Consider the following 20,716-nt stretch of genomic DNA (forward strand, 5'->3'; position numbering starts at 1 on the left):
TGTATATATAAAACAAATGTCACACTATACTGTATATATAGAATATAAATGTCACACTATACTGTATATATAGAATATAAATGTCACACTATACTGTATATATAGAATATAAATGGCACACTATACTGTATATATAGAATATAAATGGCACACTATACTGTATATATAGAATATAAATGGCACAATATAAGGCTGGTAAAAATCAGATTATAACTACATGGCAGCTCTGAAACCAGCCCAATTAGCATCAGAATGTAACAATCAGCCCGTAACATCAGCTTATTTGACAAACAAATTTAATTTTCTGCTTGGTAATTTGCTACACTAACTAAGCTTTAGCTTCTCACCAGATGCCCAGAGCCCACTGAGCATGTGCAGTGCCACAGACACTTTCCAACATGGTGACCCATGTAAAAAGTTTAACGTCATGGATTATTACTACTATAGAGATGCTGAACTTTTATGCTGGTTCAATAAATTAAGTATATAAAAATCTGGCATTTCTAGCCTTACTCTTATTTAAGGTTTAGTTTCCCTTTAACACAAATATTTCTATTATCCCCCCACTGCTACTATAGGCACCATCTCTCCCTAATATACCGGCTATCCCACAGCCCCAGTCCCTTCCCAGAGGCTATTATCCCACTGCTACTATAGGCACCATCTCTCCCTACTATACCTGCTTACCCACAGCCCCAGTCCCTTCCCAGAGGCTATTATCCCCCCACTGCTACTATAGGCACCATCTCTCCCTACTATACCAGCTATCCCACAGCCACAGTCCCTTCCCAGAGGCTATTATCCCCCACTGCTACTATAGGCACCATCTCTCCCTACTATACCAGCTATCCCACAGCCACAGTCCCTTCCCAGAGGCTATTATCCCACTGCTACTATAGGCACCATCTCTCCCTACTATACCTGCTATCCCACAGCCCCAGTCCCTTCCCAGAGGCTATTATCCCACTGCTACTATAGGCACCATCTCTCCCTACTATACCTGCTTACCCACAGCCCCAGTCCCTTCCCAGAGGCTATTATCCCCCCACTGCTACTATAGGCACCATCTCTCCCTACTATACCAGCTATCCCACAGCCACAGTCCCTTCCCAGAGGCTATTATCCCCCCACTGCTACTATAGGCACCATCTCTCCCTACTATACCAGCTATCCCACAGCCACAGTCCCTTCCCAGAGGCTATTATCCCCCCACTGCTACTATAGGCACCATCTCTCCCTACTATACCTGCAATCAACCTTTAATACAGTTCCTTTTAAGAAGCTATTACGTTCACTGATTTTACAGCTATAAACATTTGTGCATTACTAAAAAGCAACAACTATCTAATTTTTAAATTAAATGACCATGATAAACGCCATTTATTACACGCTTAAATACAAATCTGTCTGGGAACAAGGCATTCATAATATGTCAAAAAATACAAAAGTTTGTTTTTCTTCAGTTTTCTTTAAAAAAGGTAAAAAAATAATAAAATTCACACTTGCACATAGTATAATTTTTTACACAAAGTGATTCAGAGTAAGAAAGAACATTATTCTTCAAAGTTCATAGTCTCCCATAAAAACGTACATACAAAAAGTTCTGTAAACATTTCCTATTAGAAAGTCTGTAGGAGGACTGGCTCACACCCAGGAGAAGGTCAGGCAGTATTTTGTTCTCCAGCTATTATATACCCCGCAACCTTAAGCCACAGGCAGAAGGAAGCTTAGAGTGCATTATAGTTGTCCGACTCATAGTGAAGATAATGGACATGAAAGTCCCAATCCAACACAATGCCATCACCATCAGCCAGTGGTTCTACAAGCTTAGACAACCCGGCTGAAGATGACTGGAGTTGTAATCCATAGAAAGGCCTCTAGTGGATATGCCCAGTTTAGGAAAAAAGACAATACTACACAGTAGTTTCATGTTTCCAGAGACCAGTTCTGACATTCCCATTACTGTCTGCATTTGTTGGAGGATCTTCAGCAATGTCATCTTTAGCTGGGCCATTCTGCACTGCTAAGTTTAAACCATATGATTTCTGTTGGCTTTCAAGTTCAACAGCAATTGGCTCTTTCAAAATGTCTTTTTTGTTGTTGTTAGAGGCCACCTTTTCTATGCTCCTGCTGTATCTGGGAAGCGTGCTCCCAGCATCACTGCTGTCTTGGTGACACTGGTTAAAATGGCGCTCTCTGTACGCTAAGTAAGCTCTCCGACTCCTAGAATGGCCTTCTGCATAACTCTGCCTGGCCTTTGGCACAATACTTTGGACGCTTCCTTCCACACTTGTAGGAACATCATGGGCATATTCTCGAAGAACTGTAAGCCGACTTGAGCGATGTCCTTTACTTCGGTTTTTGTGATGCCGGGATGGGTGACCATTGGGCCGGTACTGGACCTCAACAGGAGCAACGTGCATTTTTATGTCATTGTCCACTGAATGTTCTGTGAGGCTGTTATCAAGCTGAGGGGCTGCGGTTTCCGGCAAAGGATTAGTGTTACATTGTGCTGCCGCAGCTTGCAAATTGGTCAGTTTGCAGCCTTGTGATGAGTTCTTAAGGCTCGAGGCACTTTTATTTGTGCAAGAAGACTCTGCGCTGCTGTTTGTACATTTTGGCGCATCACCATTAGTCCCGTTAGAATTAGATGGCGGAACATTAACTTGCACAGAATATGTACTCCTCCCGGGGCAGAAAGTGTTCATTAAAGCACGTCTCAAGTCTTCTCTGTTCATGCAATGGTGTACAACTAAAAAGGCACCAAGGCTTAAACAACTTACACCAAAGAAGCAGCTGAATACCAAGTCCATGGGGTAATACAAAGAGACGGCCAAAGCCCCAAATATCCAGAGAGACACAAAGAGAAATAAAGTAAGGCTGGCACCAAGAAGCTGCGCCTGAAAGGTCTGCTCATTCTCTAAAGCTGAAGTAGACACCAAGGACACCGAGAGGGAGTCTTGCTGATTCCCTTCACCACTTTCACTTGCGGCCAATCGCTGCTGCTCCTCTGTCTGTTCTTTTAGCTCAAACACTCTGTCAGGATGGCGCTTCAGCTGAATGAATATACTCAGGAAGTACATACAATTGATAAACACGATAAAACTTGCAGGACCATAAAACGCACCCAGACTTGGTTCCCATGCCATCCAGCAGCTGAAATAAAATGTAAAAAAGGTCAATAACTGTCACATTATAACAACTTGAAGGGTTTCTGTCATGATTTTTATGGAGTAGTTTTTATCACTAAATAACACTGTGCAGTGCATTTAATTCTACCATTTAAAATGTTATTCTTGAACCAACAAATGTACTTTTTAGCTGTAATATTGGTGTGTAGGCGCCATCTTAGTGCATTGTGCCTGAGTCTGAGCTTTCAGAAGGAGCCAGCGCTACACATTAGAACTGCTTTCAGGTAACCTACTGTTTCTCCTACTCCCATGTAACTGGAGGAGTCATGAGCTGCAATTGTGTGTTTTACCACTGATCATTTTTAGCAATACATGTATCAGAGAGCTGCTACCTTCTCATTGTTCTGCTGATTGGCTGCTGGGAGGGGGGTGATATCACTCCAACTTGCAGCGCAGCAGTAAAGTGTGACTGAAGTTTTTTTAGAGCACAAGTTGCATGACTGAGGGCACCTGGGAAACTAAGAATATGGCTAGCCCCAGGTCAAATTTTAAAATTAAGCAAAAAAAAAAAAAAATCTGTTTGCTCTTTTGAAAAGCAGATTTCAATGCAGTATTCTGCATGCATTAACTGATGCATTTTGTAAAACAAAAACAAAAAAAAAACCCAAAACATGTTTTCCCCTGACAGTTGAAGATAGACAAATAATACTTACTAGGGGGCGTTGGGCTGGCTTCCATAGTTTTTTATATTCGCAGCTGCTGTTATGCCGCACACAATTATAGGGATTCCTCCACCAATGAGATAAAACCTAAAACAGATACAAATGAGTTATTAGTATTATACAGAGGTTTTATGAACCAAAGCAACGTGACCCTTAAAAACTACTCTAACTAATAACCCTTTTTTCATCTAATTGGTCCTAGTACAGAGAATTTATGTAATTGACCCAACATCTCTCTGTAGGCTAAGAAGTAACTCAGAAGGATTTGTCTGCCTGGCCTCTGCTGTAAACAGGAATTGTGGTTATCTGAACATGCCCTAAATTGACAGTCCATACACAAAAACCATTAAACCACTACTGGCAGCAGTGCTTGGGGAGAATAAATGAGGATTATGGAAAATACAAAATACAAGGGCCATAAATCAGCAAAAAAAGAATCTGCAAGTTGCCTTAGAAACACCTGAAGAGGCAAAGGCAAGCAAGAATTAGAGAAGAAAAAGCAGCGCACTGCATAATATGTTCTACTAAGGAATACAAACAACGTGAATTGATAAATAAACTTAATTGAAATGCTGTATTGCTTTTGGGGACATCAGTTGTCACTGCTTGTGTAATTTCTATTGCTGCTTATACAGGGGCACTATGCAAATGAAAAATACAGAGGGAAAAGAATGGAAGCTTGGAATATACAGGGATGTGTATGAAATGATTTATAGTAGTACAGTCCTGATTGCAAAGTTATTATTTAATATATGAGGTATACACATTTCTATGAAACAACACATAGGGGCAGATTTACTAAGAACCCGTTTTTTCGTAATGATTGGTATTTTTGCGACTTTTTCGTTTGTTCCGCAATTTTTTCGTCGCCGTCGCGACCTTTTCTTATATTTTCCGCAACTTTTTTGTCGCCGTCGCGAAAAAATCGGATTGGTTTTTCTGCCGTTTACTATCGTTCAATACGAAAAATTTGCGACGGTGACGAAAAAGTCGCGACAAACACGAAAAATCGCGACGGCAACGAAAAACTCACAAAATTTTTTTTTCCAATATGATTTTTTCCCTTTCGGGATTCGGATTCGTGGATTAGTAAATCTGCCCCATAGTGTAACTAAAACAAATACAGATGATCCATATTTACCTGAGCATTGGCCTTGGGGGAGGGGGCAAGTCATCTGGGTCCTGGCATCGCTTGGCCTTTTTGGTGACTTGCTTATATATGTTGCGAGCAGTTACTCCCACCCAAAGTACAGTAGCAAGAGTGGAATAGTGTAGAAGGATTCCCACCTTTATGTAAATAAAAAGAGATGATTACATATAATCAGCTGAACAGTTGCCATTGCTAATCCAACAAAGCTGTAACATTCATTAGCCTGAATGCTTCTCTGAATAAAAATACTTAGTCTCTGAAAATCAAGTAGACCAGCAACATGGCATTCAAACGAGACACTGAAATAACATGTCTGTGGAGCCTGACTTATCTAAGCAACAACCAGCTGATCCAGAATGAGCAATACATCTACCACGTGAATGTGTGCCAACTATACCCAGTAGAATCTATAGCAATGGAAAGTAGATTATTACAACTCAGTAACCTGTGCTGACAATGTTCTGTTCTGTTACTGTCCTTTAACAAGCATTGATTTAAATACATATGGTTTCTTTCAGCCTATGGCTTTAATATAGCTCACACAATCCCTACATCATTGGATACTGTTTGCTTTGGCTACCTGAAACCTTCCTTTTCCTTTACAGGCCCCTGCACTCCCACTACATGATGTGCATTGTACAGTTTACCAGCCTGAGCACTGCAGAGGTGGAGTTCTTTTGATCAGCACATATATTTACCATTTGCCTAGCCATGCATGATTGCTCCAGCTCTATATGCCTGACAACTACAGTTTACATTAAAAACAAAAAAGAGGGCGGCTGATCCCTATCCCTGAAATAACTCTGAAATCTGTCTTTTTTTTATGCATTATGTATATTCACAAATCTCAGTACTTTGTTTATATACCTAAGGCTTTCATGTCTAAAATTGACACCACATGATGTTAATGGCCCGGGGCTAAGGAATTTAGGATCGAGTTTCAAGCAAGCACCTGAACTGAAGAATCGGTAGAAAAACGCACAGAATATGTGGCTTGGCAGTTACCGGATATATATCACAGAGCTAGTGGATAATTTCTATGGCTGGAACTATAGAGGCATCAGAGTGTCAACGTTGCTTTTGTTGCTTACCGCTTGACATACGCTGGCGTATCTCGTCTGATTTATACCTCCCACATATACGGCGCAGGTCAGGAACACATGGAGGCTTAGGTTAACCAACATGTGCCAGCTTTTAAGGCTGACTCGTACCAGACTGATAAAAAAAAAAGGAAAAAATACAAATATCAGGTCAAATTGATCCGACACTGCAATGGGCTCTAACTCCTACCATTTATGCCATATTATTGTCCTTTAAATGCAGAATGACATCAGAGGTAAAAAAAATATAATTCTCATGTTACAATAGCAGATTTATTTTTACGTCATGAAAGTGTGCCCCTCTGCACAGCAAGTAGGCCTTTTAAATTCTGCCAGATCAGAGCTTATCGGACACAGCAGCCTAAATGGTGACTTGATCTGACACCTCTACTGGTCCATCTGAAACTGCAGCCATGTCTGTTAGCTGATTTCATTGGCATCTTAAGTTCTGTACATGATTTGGGGCAGCGAAGAAGCTCATATCAGCTAAGCAGGGAAATACAGAATTAAGGACCTAATTATATCTGCGCTGATGCAAATGTTTTAGGCTAGCAATAAAACATTGACAGTTTCACCCCAATTTGTCCAATGCTAACTTGCCCTCAGCTGGTATGTGGGATCCTAAAAAAAGCAATCTGGATTATTAAATGAAGGTGTGATTGTACCAATGCTAATCTATCAAGTACTAACAAAGTTGGCAGCCTATCGCCTTCACTGTGGGTATGGGGGGTAGCCCCATACCTATGTTTAGTAAAAGGCTAAGAGCGTAGGATAAAATGGTAAGGTACTCCACTGATTCCAGCAATTTACAAACACTGTTAACCCCCCACCCCCTTCAATAAGTTAAAGCCAATCAAACAGGGCGTATTATGTTTTCAAATATTAGGTAGAACAGAAAAGAGAACAGAATATAGGGTTGTTAGGCAAGTCAGAACTGTAAAGGCTACATAAAAAGTATGATCAGTGCATGTATATGGTCAATTACATAACAGCCTCTGTGGGTTCGACCATGAACCTTTGTGAATCTATGTTAAATTCTAATCTTCTATGTCAGCATGCTGATCTTCCATGTTTATAAATTGCTATTAAAAACACACAAACTGTTTATATGATGCATACCTGTGGAAGTACAAGTAGCTGATGATAAGCAGCAGTAAGCACAAGAGTAAGACAACGGCGGACGCGTACACCACGGGGTGCAAGAGGGTGACTGGGTGGCTGTATACCTCTGTTCCTGTAAGGTCCTTGGAAGGAGAAGGAGAAAGTTAACACAGTGCAAGAGTGGGGAAAATTAAAAGATCTGGACAAGAGCAAAAAAAATATCTGTCACATTTTAATTGAAACTTACAAGAAACAGATACATACTAAGTTTAAATGCTGAATTATTTTTCTAGTTTTTAGTATTTTCAGGCTCTCCCGTTTACTGCCTGTATGTAATGACTGAGAAACCCTCCTTACAAAGTAAATGCTTCTGCCTTGCTATGATGGCGCACACTAACAAAAGCTCGGGTCTTCCTTACGAGAAATCATTGGCCTAGCCCTGGTGCTTACTTTATGTTCACTGACACTCTCTAGGAAACTCATGGAGACCTTATGGATTTTATTTTTAAATTGGAAGGGAAGCTGTTCATCTATATTTTCCTATATTTCCACAATTAAAGTTTTCTGTCTTGATGCAAGATGAGAGTACATAGTGATTGCAGTATATGAACTACCTGAGGGGGGTTAGCTTCTACACATATATTTTTGAATAACAATAGGACACGTAATTTCCCCAGGAGCAAATTAGTTATGTAAGACTACATTGGCATATGTACATAACACACCCAGCAAAGGTTCTGCAAAATGGTCATACCTGTACTGAAGCTAATATGAAATCACAAAATACAGAAGTGCAGGAGGGGCCACCTTGATTAAGGCACAAATAAGAGAAAAGCATCTTACCATTAGTACCGCATAGTTGCTGAGAGAGGAGCACTGGATGGTGGTTATGTTTTCATCTGATGCAATTATATGGCACCCTTCTGATTTCCATGCACCTTGCCCGTTAAGCAGATCAAAATCCCACTGAGCTGCAACTGCATCCTTCCCGTTAGCAAAGCGCCGTAGAGTTATATTAATAGGGACACTGGGAATATTTCGGTTCGGCCCATCTAAATAGAAAACACAACACGTTACTGAACATTTATCTTGTGCCATTCTGAATATATAAGACAAATATTCTAATGAGATGGGAAGATTCTGCATTGCCTTCTGTCCATAGGTCGGGAGAGGATCCAACCATTCAGCATTATAGGAAGATACAGAGAGCACAGACAGAATGCTGGGAATTTAATCCATTTACAGCTGTAAAGCATGGCATCTTACACATGTAAATTTATTTCCAAGATCCGCTGTGCTGAACTCCACACAACAAATGGCTTTAACTGTCTGTATTCTGTGAGCACCATCCACATTCCTATCGTGTTTTACACATTCCAGATTTATGCGTTGCACTTTCAATGAAATAACATTTTATGAAAACACTCTGTTCTTAAAATCACACTTTTATATCTAACATTCAACATAAACTAAGCTATGCTTATATGTACTGCATAATTGTCCCTTTAATTCAGTGCCAAATGTGTACAATCTCTGTGTCGCATTATCCAAGCACAGACGCACCCAGAACTCCAATAAACCTAACAAGGTATTTAAGGAATAATGATTTCAAATTAAGAAGTGTTTATTGCACCTACAGATAATGTGCACTATTAGGCAGCTGTGTATTTACCGCATTTCCCAGTAATTGTGCAATTCTCTATTTCCTTTTTTGGAAAAACCATCAGTCTTGCTTTGTTTCTGGGAGAACATTACTGCAGCCAAGAGTATTTTTAATCAAGGATATTATTATAAAATATAACTATTAACTATAATTTTACTATGAAATGTAACTTAACTGAATGAAAAAAGAGAGAAACAGACTATCAAGCTGCTATAGGCACAGGGTTCAATTGTTTTTAAAAGCTAGAGACACTGACTATTCATACAGGTATAGGACCTATTATAATCTGGAGCTATGGGAATTGGTGGTGTTTATATGGCTATAAAACTTATAATAACCTTATATTTCCCAACCTGGGTCACCTTATTCCCTTATAATAAATTACGCTGTATTATTTTAGAGCAGGTTTTCTTGCACTGGAAGAGGTCTGTATTATTATGCAGGTAACAACTACTAACTATCATTGCAAACACTTTCATATTCTTATTTGTGGCTTTCCATTAATACCTGCCTACTTTCAAGAAAGCTGATAAAAAGAAAACGACAGGGCGTGGTGCTTGTGAGACTTTTATTAGCACAGTGAATAATTTGTGCATACTGAGCACAGCACACAGGTCACAGAGTGTGCTGTAAATGGAAGAGTTTATAATATAAAGATAATAGAGATATAGATTCTGTTTTACTCTACAGGATGGTGAGTTTCAAGCAGGTGCATTAGTTGCTTTTCTAACTGAAATGGAACCCAATGATCATTGTGTGAATAGCCCCTACAAGTCAATTAGACCTCTCTTCATTTTACCTGCAGCTAGTAAGAGGTGCTGAACTGCTTGCTAGGCTAATGAGCAAGTGTCTCAGCTGGCCATCTGTGCCAGGCCTAATACTAATAGGGTGCTAGTGGTTACCTTTTAGAAAACATCCTATTTGCTTTCACCAGAACAGGGATATGAAGGAAATAAATGCTAATCTCCAACTTTCTATTTGTTTTAGCTCAGAAAATCATTTATCCCTTTCAATTTCATAGATAGATCTGACAAAGATCCCTAGTAGTAATGTGCGAGTCGGGCCGATACAGGCGGGACCCACGGGTTCGGGCCGACGTCGGCACATCAATTGCGGGTCACGGGCGGTTTGGGTTTAGAACTTCACCCTCCCCATCTGCAACCTTACACTGTGGCTTCCTCTTCCGGCTCTCTAATTTATAGACGAGCACCCGGCACAGCAGGGGCGTGGGTCTATAAAAAGAGGGAGGAAGCCGGGTCGGGTAGGGTTAGGATTGAGAGCAGGCAAGTTGCGAAATTCTCAACATGACTATTCCCTAGGATGCAGTGCCTTAAGGTGGCCACGCAAAGACAGATAAAAGCTGCAGACAGTCTGAGCTGGCAGATTATCAGACCATTTATGAGGCCTCAGACAGGCCGATCTGACCAATATCTGGCTAAAAATCGGTCAGTTTCAAAACCCTGTGAGGGTGAGGGGCCCATCTGCGCACTGACACAGTCCTCATCCCAGCTACCTGAATCCAGTGAATTTGATCAGATCGTTTGGTCCAACTGAAAGATCTGATCAATCCACCATCACCCACTTCAAGGTGGCTATATGGGGGGAAAGATCGCCTTGTCGACCCTGCCAAACGAGCGGATCTTTCCGTATAGGGCCAGCTTTAATGTAACAGAACCAAGAGACAAAAAGTAACCAACCCTATTCTGTGTCTGCTGGGACAAAATCTCTATTCTGGTGGGTACATCTAGCATTCCTGCCATAAAGCAAGACACAAAACTAGATTGTCAGACACTAACCTTCCCAGACAAAGCTAAACACATGATATTTAGGCACAAGTAAACAGTTTATCTGATCAGAGAATCTCCTTAAAGAACCTGAATCAACATCAGACACTAACAAAAGGAATATGTTTTAACCAAACAAGATTAGTGTGCTATAAACATACAAACCAGTGCACTGCATTATATCAATCTTATATACCTAGTTTGGCAAGAATGACAGGTGTGACCACTGTTCGCCTCTTTCCATCATCACCAAGGTGTGAGGAGTTTCCTGCTGTTGGGAAGAGCTTTCCATTCCGAAATGCAATTAGTTGAAGCTTGTAGAAAGACTCGTCCATTGCTCTGCGTTCTCGTTTCTCTTTTGGCACAAGTGCAGATGGAAGTTGAATAGATGCCTCCACAACAGTGTTCTAGGAACAGAGCAATTCTTTAATCTCATGAAATAATGTTAGTGCCTGATATTTATAGATAGATCTATAAAATTGGTAACTATATTTTTTTTTAATTACCTTTAATGCTAAGCTGCTAAAGGTGTTGGACACATTGCACTTGAAGCTTAGTTGTTTATCCAGGCTGCCATCTGGATCTCGTCGGCCAAAGTCAGCATGCACTGTACGGTCTGCGGCAGCAACTTTTTGAAAAACTGTGCAGGTCATTCCAGTGAAGAGAGCAGATTTGATCACATATGCTTCCAAAGCAATGTTTGGAGAGTACTGGGGGGGAAAAAACAAAACTGACCACAGGTTTTGACAAGACCAAGAGCTACAATGGTATTTATACATAAAGACATGCAAGATATTGCTCTTATATTTATAAATGAATGTCTGTTTGTCTCCAAGAGAGACTGGGGTGACAAGTTTTAGTAATTCTGACAATACATTTTCAGTTTACTCTTGTTAAAAATGAAGGTGCTAGCATTACTTCAAAGTGGCATGGTGCAATATCCTATTCTATAATGTCCAATTTCTATATTAGTACCACAGCAGAGAGGTAGGTAAAAGGATTTCCCCAATGGTATGATGATAAACATAAAATGACAGTGCAAGTGATTCACTCAAAGACATGGCATGCAGTAGGCATATGATATACTTACTGTGGAGTAAACTTGAACCGCATTGGCCAATCGATAGGTAGCGATACGCTGCAGGCACTGAACTATTCGACTGCAAGCTTTTGCATCTTTCTGAGCCATCCACAATACACGCTCGTCGGCCAGCATTATATTACTTGCTATGTCCACCATCACATCACTAAGCTGAAGGGGGAAAGATTTAAGTCAGACAGAGACATAGTCTTTTTTTTTACCGTTTGGTGTAAGCTTCTCAACGGGCTACAATCCCATGCTGGTTGAAAATTCTTAAAGGAACACCAAAAAATGAAAGTGTATAAAAGTAATTAGAATATAATGTACTACTGCCTTCACTGGTATAACTGGTGTGTTTACTACAGTTTATATAAACAAAGCTGCTGTGTAGCCATGGGGGCAACCATGAAAAGGAGGACAGGCACAGGCACATAACTGAAAAAATACATTTGTATTCTACAGAGTTTATCCATTATCTGCTATGTAACCTGTGCCTTTTCCCTTTTTTCCAGCCTAAATCGCTGCCGCCATGGCTACACAGCAGCTTATTTATATTAACTACAGAAGTGTTTCAGTAGCAATCACACAACTCTTACCAGTGCAGGGCCACAGTACATTATATTTACTTCAAAACACTTTCATTTTTTGGTGTGACTTTTCCTTTGAGAAATATGAAGGAAATATTACCCAGAGAGAGCACAAAGTAGCTTACGACTTAACCATAGTGGTTTTATTGCAGAAATTTCAAGTCCTACATGTTTCAGCTCAACCACCTTTATTCAGCCGTGTGCTTGAATTTCCTGCAATATAAAATATGGTGAAGTCATAAGCTATTTTGTGTGGTAAAAAGTGCAGGGTCACAGGTTATCCAGGAGATTTAGGAACTCCAGGACATACTGGGGTCAGAGGCTGCAGACACTCTAGTTGAACAGCCCTACTCTATGGGTATTTGCTGCTATAACCTTGAATTATAAATTTCTACGTATCTACTATTGGGGTGTGAACTTCCAAGTAAGCCAATCAGATTTTTTCACTGAACAATAGCTAATTTAGAGCCCTGGTGTATGCTGTATTAGAATTTGGAGCTGCACAAAGCATAAAGTTAATTGTAAATCAAACAAAAAGGGGACAGCATACATACTTCTTTGTATTTTTCGGCAAACCGGCCAAATTTTTCAATCATTTCTGCGACAAAGATCACATCCATCTTGTCTGAAAAATTTGCTGCTTCCACCGTGTATGCCAGTAACTGCCTTGCTGTTGCCACTGCATTTGTGAGATTAAGAGGCATCTGTAGAGAATATGAAATTGTAAGTGTTAAAGCTGGACATTTTGGGCATTTTTATACCAGCATCATTTTTCTTTATATCCAATTGCGTGGACCCGTTTGTAGGTTTAAATAATAGTCTGGTTATACAGAGAGAAAAGTCACCTGATTAAACATGAAAAGGACCCGGGTTACATCGTTTGCATACTGGCACCGGGAATAGTCCTCCTCTGCCCAAAAGCCTCCCCTGTCACACCTACGCCAGGCTCTTCTGTCATCTTGTTGGTTGCCAGGATATATGCCACTTCCAGCAGAGTAACGGGTACAGAGAAGGTATGCAGTGATGCCTGCTAATGTTCTCGGCCACCTAGCGGGTTACAGAATTCGATCAAACCGCGAGAATAAACTCTAGTTCACTTGCAAATATTTGTACGTAAAAACATTATTTATATCTCTGCCTCCACACATAATAGTATACATAGTATTATAAATGGAAATCCATTCACCTGAAATCTCCTTTGTTGTTTACAACCCTTTCAAGAGGGCAGTACTGTGCAGAGCTCTCCAGCACTACAATATCCACTGTCCTGGTATTATTACCACGTCTGCTTTGAACTTGGCATCCCCAGTTCCCAGTGGAGCCCGCTTGGATATTGGAAATTGTAAGTGCACTAAAATTAAAAATGATTAAAAAAAAAAAAAAGTCACAAAATGAGTTATTGTTAAGAGGAAGACTAAACAGAAACAAAGCGTTCTGTACTTAACATAATACTCTAAAACTAGTTGTTCTGAAGATACCTTGCAATTAATGAGCAATTGTGGATTGTGTTCTTCTCAACATATATACCCTGTGATTCATCGGTTTCCACGATTTTGCCATCTTGGTACCATAAAACCTGCATGTCCTGGTCAATGTAGGATGCCATGCATTGGAAAGGAAGGCTGTCCCCTTCAAAAACAACCTGACGGTGGGACGGAGTCATGTAAAAAGATGGCAGCTCAAGAGGAGATTCTGAAATGACACAAAATACATGAATCAGAGAGGTATTTAAGTCAGACATACAAGGATTAACAATATGAAATTCCTATTGTGGGTGGAATAGTAAGCTGCCAGTCTCCATAACCAGTCACGTTCCAGCACTGCATATCAGCCAAATGGAGAATTTAGACAGTAATAAAAAGGTGGGGGTGCCGACATTCAATATCCCTTACACCAGTTGTTATAAGACTTTAGGGTTCAAAAAGTAATAAAAAAAGTATTTAAAATACTGTTAAATCAACAACAAATGTATATAGAGCACACCAATTTTTAACCCCAACTTGTCTTTCAGGACAAGGAGAAAATATTGGCAAGTGCCCCAAATCTTTAAGTGGCCATACATGTTAAGATTTTCTCCCGATATGCCAACATATGGCCTAATGATAGAATTAAACTGATGGCATATGGGTGGTCAGACTGCGACAACGAACTGATGCGGTCCCCGATCCAGTAGGAAAATCAAACTTGCCCAATCCAGATCTGGACAATTTTATCGGTCGGGTAGGCCCGTTGGGGGGTGCCCATTCAAGGGCAGATAAGCTGCCAAACCGATCTGCTGAAATCTGCCTGTGTATGGCCTCCTTTACCCTAGGAACCAACCCAAAAATTTAGAAACCATTTTTAGAGTAGCACAGTTGTTGCTTGAGTTTTGATTGCACACATAGGCCTATGGAAGGCACCCTATTGGCTGTGATAGCTAACTCTCTAACATTGCAGTTACATCAGTGGTGACATTCATTTATGTAAAACTCCCTAATGTAGGAAAATAACATCATATATGTCCAACCGGAGCCCCATGGACCAGATATGGCACTCTAAGGTATACTGTGTCTGCATTTAGACTCCGCAGACTTCTCTGTATGCCATTCTGATATAATCTGGCCCCCAAACATAGGCTTAGTCCCCACTACATGCAAGTTGGTTTTTTGAGAATAAAAGTTATATTTTATTATATCTAAATAGGTGTGCCAGTTTCTTCCTTTGTGTCTTTAACACAATATACTTTATTCCGATTTTTTGAGTTTTGGCTATGCCAAGCACGACCTGTTATTCCCATCATCAGGTGCCCTGTGGGTGCCAAGTACAGGGGTAGTTGTAATCACATTGAACAATAGCTTTACAGCATACACGTGCAGGAAAAGGACCATGATCCTTGTGCCTATCTCTCTAGCACTTAGAAATCAATAAAATACCCTGTTGGGCACATGTTCAACACCAAAACAACAGATGTGCAAAACAACCATAGAGCACAGCCTTGGGGGCTGTCACATCAAAGAATGGTGTAACCTTACAGAATGTAAACATATAAGGCACAGTACCTGAAAAATGCAAGATTAGCTTTCCTTTAACAATCTGCTTCAGAACAATAAACAAGTAGGTGCCTTAACACACCCTTAGTAAACTGGAAATTACAAAGATATTTAAAAAAAAAAGTGTATTCTAAACTATACATTGCTCAAATCTGTTATCGGCCTGCTTGTCACTAACTGCTTGCTGTGTATACAGAGTGTTGCAGTGCAATCTTTCCCCCCACCTACAGATTTTAGGAAAACAGAATAAATGTCTGAGAGGGGAAATGCTTGTTGTTGACAGTATGAGTTTTACGCTCCTCCTTCTGAAACTCAGTTTCCAAGGCTGCAAAAACAAAATACTATTTTTAAAGCACAAGCTGCTGCCCCGATATTCGAAAATACATCACTGGTGCTTTGACAACGGCATAAATAGCTGCTTAGCACAAGTAACTAACAGCCATTCATCCAAACATAGAGTTGCCTAACTATAGAATAGAGAGCTGTGACAGCTATGAGCGTGCATATAGCTCACATCTGATAATAAATAGCAAGCATTTAGTGCACTGTGATGCTAACTGTCCCCTTAGAAAACCTGGGTGGTTGTGTGTGTGTGTGGGGGGGGGGGGGGGTTACAACAATTACACACAGGACTGGAGGACATTTGACAAACATGAGTAATGTGAGGAATCCCATTCCTTTCTTACTGCTCTTGGCATTAGGGCTTATGAATGTTAGAAGTGTTAGTTATGTACAGCAATTAACTCTACGCTCACTCAGCGCCAGCAGCTGTTTGGGTGCCGGGAGCTGTAATCCGCAGCAGCTGGGAGGTCCCCCCCCCGTTGGGCATTCCTTCCCTAACAGGACTTTCTTGTACTGTGTATCCTTCTTTGTAGCAAAAGCTGGTATAAACTTTTTTTCCCTTTTCAGTGTTAAACGGACATAAATTTCTTATGAAAAAGAAAAAAAATGCATGGAATTTTAAAGGAAAAGTCAACCCAAAATATAAGTTTTTGCCTAATAAAAGAAAACATAATTCTAAGCAACTTTACATTATACATTCAAAAAAAATGTGTAATGGTTTTTGACTTATCTGTATATATAATTGATATTAGAACTAATGTTTGCCTGTCCTTTTCTATTCTCTGCCTTGGTGGCTCTGGAACTTGAAACAATGTACACAAGGCAGCAGACTGACAGACCTGACTGGCTGGAGGAGACTGACCTTTGCATTCAGCAAATGCTGCCTTCAATAGCAATTACATGTACAAATAACTTTGAAAACACTAAAAATTTTCAATAAATTCACATTGGAAAATTACTTGGAATTAAGTTTTTTTTTTTTATTAGGCAAAAATTTTTTTTTGGGGTTGACATCTTTTAAAACAAAAACCAAACTATGTAAATTTAGTATATGTATCAAGCATGTACTTTTTACCCATCTAGGAAGCATTTTGACCAGGGCATTACCACCCAAGGCACTCATGCACACAATTATAATGGCACCAAATACAGAAGGAAGGAGCACCTATTGACATTTGGGGCCTTGCCATTATTTCTGTGCATCCCTAGCAGATTCACTTATATTCGTTAAATAAAGGATCCTGGAAAACAGCTCTGCCAGGGAAGAAAACAGGTTGCATGGTGAAACACTTTGCGTGACTTGAGCATAAATGGGGGAGTTTCTGTTAGTTTACTCACACGCATGACTGCAAATACAACACACTAACCAGTTTGGGCTTGCATACCTGTAAGGAAAACTCAAACCATTCGTTTACCTGGAGACTTCACACAGCAGCAGGACTGTCCACTGACAGCCGTACAGCCGTAACCAACCAAGAACAGTGTGTCTCTTTGATCAATCAGATTCTGCTTTAATTATGTGCTGCCTTATTCTTCTAATAGAGTAATTAAGCAAACTGTTGTGGGGAATTCTGAACAGACCCCAAAAAATGACAAGAAGAAATGTCTTCTCTCTCTAATGAATAATGCTCTTGAGATTAAACCTTAGAACAGTAGGACAGCTGCAGTCGTTCACCCCTAGGTTGCTGTCAAACAATGTGCGTACAATAGTTTATGTTGCAGGGCAGCTATATAAATCCTGGTATCTTTCCTAGGAGCAGTCATGCTACAGAGGGCATCACAAATGACTGCACGTGACTATGATATGAGGAAAGCATACACAACATTCTCACAGGAGAGGAATTTAGCATCATGTGATGCCTTTACAGGTCCAGCAACCTACAACAGCGGGTGTTGAGGGGGCACTGTGAAAGTTGTAGCATAATGAGATTTTGAAGGCCAGTATCAGTTAGAAAACAAATCACTACAAACTGCTTAAACACCTCAATCGAATAATGAAGGAGCTAGAAGCAAAGGCAGAAGTAGATTATAAAGGAATAAAATATCCTCTTTTTGACATCAACTCATTCATGTGTTCGTAAGTTAAAAAAAATACTTACATACGATCTGAACTGTATACAGGTATGGGACCCCTTAACCAGAAGCCAGATATCCAAAAAGTTCCATATTACGGAAATGCCATTTCCCATAGACTCCATTATAAGCAAATAATTCTAATTTTTAAAAAATTTAATTATAAACCAGTAACTTGCATTTGATCCTAACTAATATATAATTAATCCTATTGGGTTTATTCAATATTTATTTTTTTTTTCTCCAGAGGCATATATGATCCCCTTGTCATGGTTTCCCTTTAATCTGAGTTGAACACATAATTTCCCTATACTCAAGCTGGAAGAATCATCCAATCCTGGCCTCACCATGTTACATGTTGCAGTGATGGGTTCTGGCACTTTAAGTACCTCTCTTCTGCAGAAAAAGTGTGCACTGCCCACCTTGGAAAGCAGATGGACTTTAAGTCCCAGAATCAAGACCTCAACATGAAATAAGAGGCTGAATGACTGATAGCCTTAGAGGAAGTAAGAAAATGGCCCCTGACTGAGTTTATGTAAAACAAAAAAATGGGGTATTTTTAAAATGTTGAGCAAATTGTATCCCTACAAAGATATCTGCAAATAGCACTTAAAGGCAAATAAAGCACTTAAAAAAAAGTTAGAGTTTTCATTGTCGCAGCAAGTGTCACATGTTCCTTACCACAGGTCAGCTGCTCTTGTTTCAGAGATGTTACTGGCTGCCCTTGGAGAGACTTGGGGTAGGAACATCTGGTATCACGGACAGTTATATTTTTCTCTCTAATCCAGCGAAGCATCCACATAAGGTTACAGTCACAGAGGAGGAAATCCGTTTGAAACTCTCTACAAATGTATGAAGGTTAGTTAGCCAGAGATTCAATAAAGAGAGACAGAGATTCCTAGGAGTAGGTGAATGATGAGAAGAAACCAATATGCAAGGAATTCAGATAAAATCAGACAAATCAGAATCAAAAAGACAATTAGCATCTATTGGAATACATTAAAACTGTGGGTACATGTGAATATGCCATTATGTCTAAAAGACAATGGAAAAATAATGATCTGTTTACGACTGCATGACATGCTGGGCCATTTAAACTAAACAACTAGATCAGTGCAATGCACCCTTTGCCCATACAGTGGGCACATTATATGACAAACCATTTATATGATTGCCAAATTATATTAAAATGACAATATAACACAAAGCTGTCTATGAAGGCTGGAGACCATTTAAATGCACAAGAGCGACCAGTCAGACAGCCTTGGTGTAGATATTCTCATGCCTCAATTTACCTGCAGAAGAATATAAATATACATAAACCAAAGCTTTGTATTTTTTCCCCGTTACAGAACAGTCTTTATAAAAATCCAAATTTCTGTTTGAGATAAAAATATACTTACAGTGATTTTAATGAAACCAGATTTACAAATGTTCCTTGTGCCAATGAGGAAAACATATTGCCTGAAAGATTTCTGGAAAAAAAAAATACAACTTTAATTTAGTACTAATAGTAAAACCAAATTCTGCAAAACGAATTTCCTAAAATGAAGCCAGCAATAATGAACCACTCACAATTAACTGACAAGAAAATAGGGCGGTACAGAAATTAGGGAAAACATTCTGCACCACTAACGCATTTGCCCAAACACTGGAGAAGAGAATGCCAGGTAAGGGTTTAGAATCAATTGTGGTGCCTACAAATTGCCTCCACTCCAGTGATTTTACCTTTAGTTTTCATAATTCATAACAAAATTGTTAAACAAAATATCAAGCATGTGAAAACTTACGCTTTAGCATGCTTTTTATTGCTTTGCCTAAGCGCAAGGCATAAAGACCAAATACAATTATAGATATTGGATCTTTAAAACCTTTTTAGAACAGACAGTTTTCCATAGTTTTGGATCACCATACTATACTTTAGAGCTTTCTGTGTATTGGGTTTCTGGATAAGGGATCCCATACCTGTACCACAAGGCACTGAACTCCTGTGTCTTTCATTAAAGGAGAAGGAAAGTCACTTGGGGGTGCCAAAATGTTAGGCACCCCCAAGTGAGTTTATTGCTTACCTTATACCCCGGGCTGGTGCCCCTGTTAGGAGAAAGCCACACCAGCCCGGGGTACCTGTAGGAAGCACTTCCTCTTCCTTATTTCTCCTGTATTCGGAATCCCTGGGCTGGCGCATGCGCAGTAGAGTGAAAAAGCTGACTTTTTTGTTAAAGTTCAGCTTCTCACTCTACTGCGCATGCACAAGCGCGTGAAGACGGCAGAAGGAAGAGGATACACTCGCTGCAGGTACCCCGGGCTGGTAACGTTTTCTCCTAACAGGGGCACCAGCCCGGGGTAAAAGGTTATCGATTAAAGTCACTTGGGGGTGCCTAACATTTTGACACCCCCAAGTGACTTAGCCTTTTCTTCTCCTTTAAAGGGGTTTTATACCCAAATATAACGTTTTGATTTATAAAAGCACATGTGATGCTAACCAGCATTCTAATTATACATTAGTTACAAATCAAGCTATTTTCAAATGCAACTGATATGGAGAGAGCAGTATCTGTCTGTCCTTTGTTGCACTGCTTTTTCTGGCTACATGTACAACTAAGACAATATTTCACTGGCCATTTCTCCTTCAGCCAATACTCTATTTCCCACAATACCCTGCATACTTCTGTGATTCCTCATCTTTACAGGTCTGATAATCAATCAACATGCAGGGCACTAAGAACTGGAGTCTGAGCTGTAGAAGAGCAGACTACTTTGTCTAGTTTATGGTGCCACTTCTTACACAAGACAGAGCCCTGATTGGAAGACATGATGTTACTTACAGTTTTGCTAAATTTGTGAGGCCTTTGAATATGTCTGCATTGAGGCATCCAATCCTGTTGTTGGCTAAATCTCTGAAACACAACAGGAAAGTTAACATTAATAAAGGCAACAATTTGTTTAGCCGCTT

General features: G+C 39.9%; 1 protein-coding gene across 1 annotated transcript in view; it reads right to left on the reverse strand.

Moving 5' to 3' along the window:
• Window positions 1-1,345: 1,345 nt before the first annotated feature.
• Window positions 1,346-20,716, reverse strand: part of adgra3 (adhesion G protein-coupled receptor A3) — a 39,120-nt gene continuing 19,749 nt past the window's right edge. The window contains exons 4-19 of the mRNA XM_002936716.5: window positions 20,589-20,660; window positions 19,167-19,238; window positions 18,445-18,605; window positions 13,798-14,011; window positions 13,506-13,670; window positions 13,165-13,366; window positions 12,874-13,023; window positions 11,742-11,903; window positions 11,158-11,361; window positions 10,848-11,058; window positions 8,048-8,256; window positions 7,223-7,347; window positions 6,095-6,218; window positions 4,995-5,140; window positions 3,845-3,940; window positions 1,346-3,156 (exon numbers count right to left, since the gene is read on the reverse strand). Coding sequence (XP_002936762.2) covers window positions 1,914-3,156; window positions 3,845-3,940; window positions 4,995-5,140; window positions 6,095-6,218; window positions 7,223-7,347; window positions 8,048-8,256; window positions 10,848-11,058; window positions 11,158-11,361; window positions 11,742-11,903; window positions 12,874-13,023; window positions 13,165-13,366; window positions 13,506-13,670; window positions 13,798-14,011; window positions 18,445-18,605; window positions 19,167-19,238; window positions 20,589-20,660 — 3,556 coding nt within the window. The 3' untranslated portion in view covers window positions 1,346-1,913. The remainder of the gene's footprint in view (window positions 3,157-3,844; window positions 3,941-4,994; window positions 5,141-6,094; window positions 6,219-7,222; window positions 7,348-8,047; window positions 8,257-10,847; window positions 11,059-11,157; window positions 11,362-11,741; window positions 11,904-12,873; window positions 13,024-13,164; window positions 13,367-13,505; window positions 13,671-13,797; window positions 14,012-18,444; window positions 18,606-19,166; window positions 19,239-20,588; window positions 20,661-20,716) is intronic.

This window comes from Xenopus tropicalis, chromosome 1 (genome assembly GCF_000004195.4).
Source record: "Xenopus tropicalis strain Nigerian chromosome 1, UCB_Xtro_10.0, whole genome shotgun sequence".
Taxonomy (NCBI): Eukaryota; Metazoa; Chordata; class Amphibia; order Anura; family Pipidae; genus Xenopus; species Xenopus tropicalis.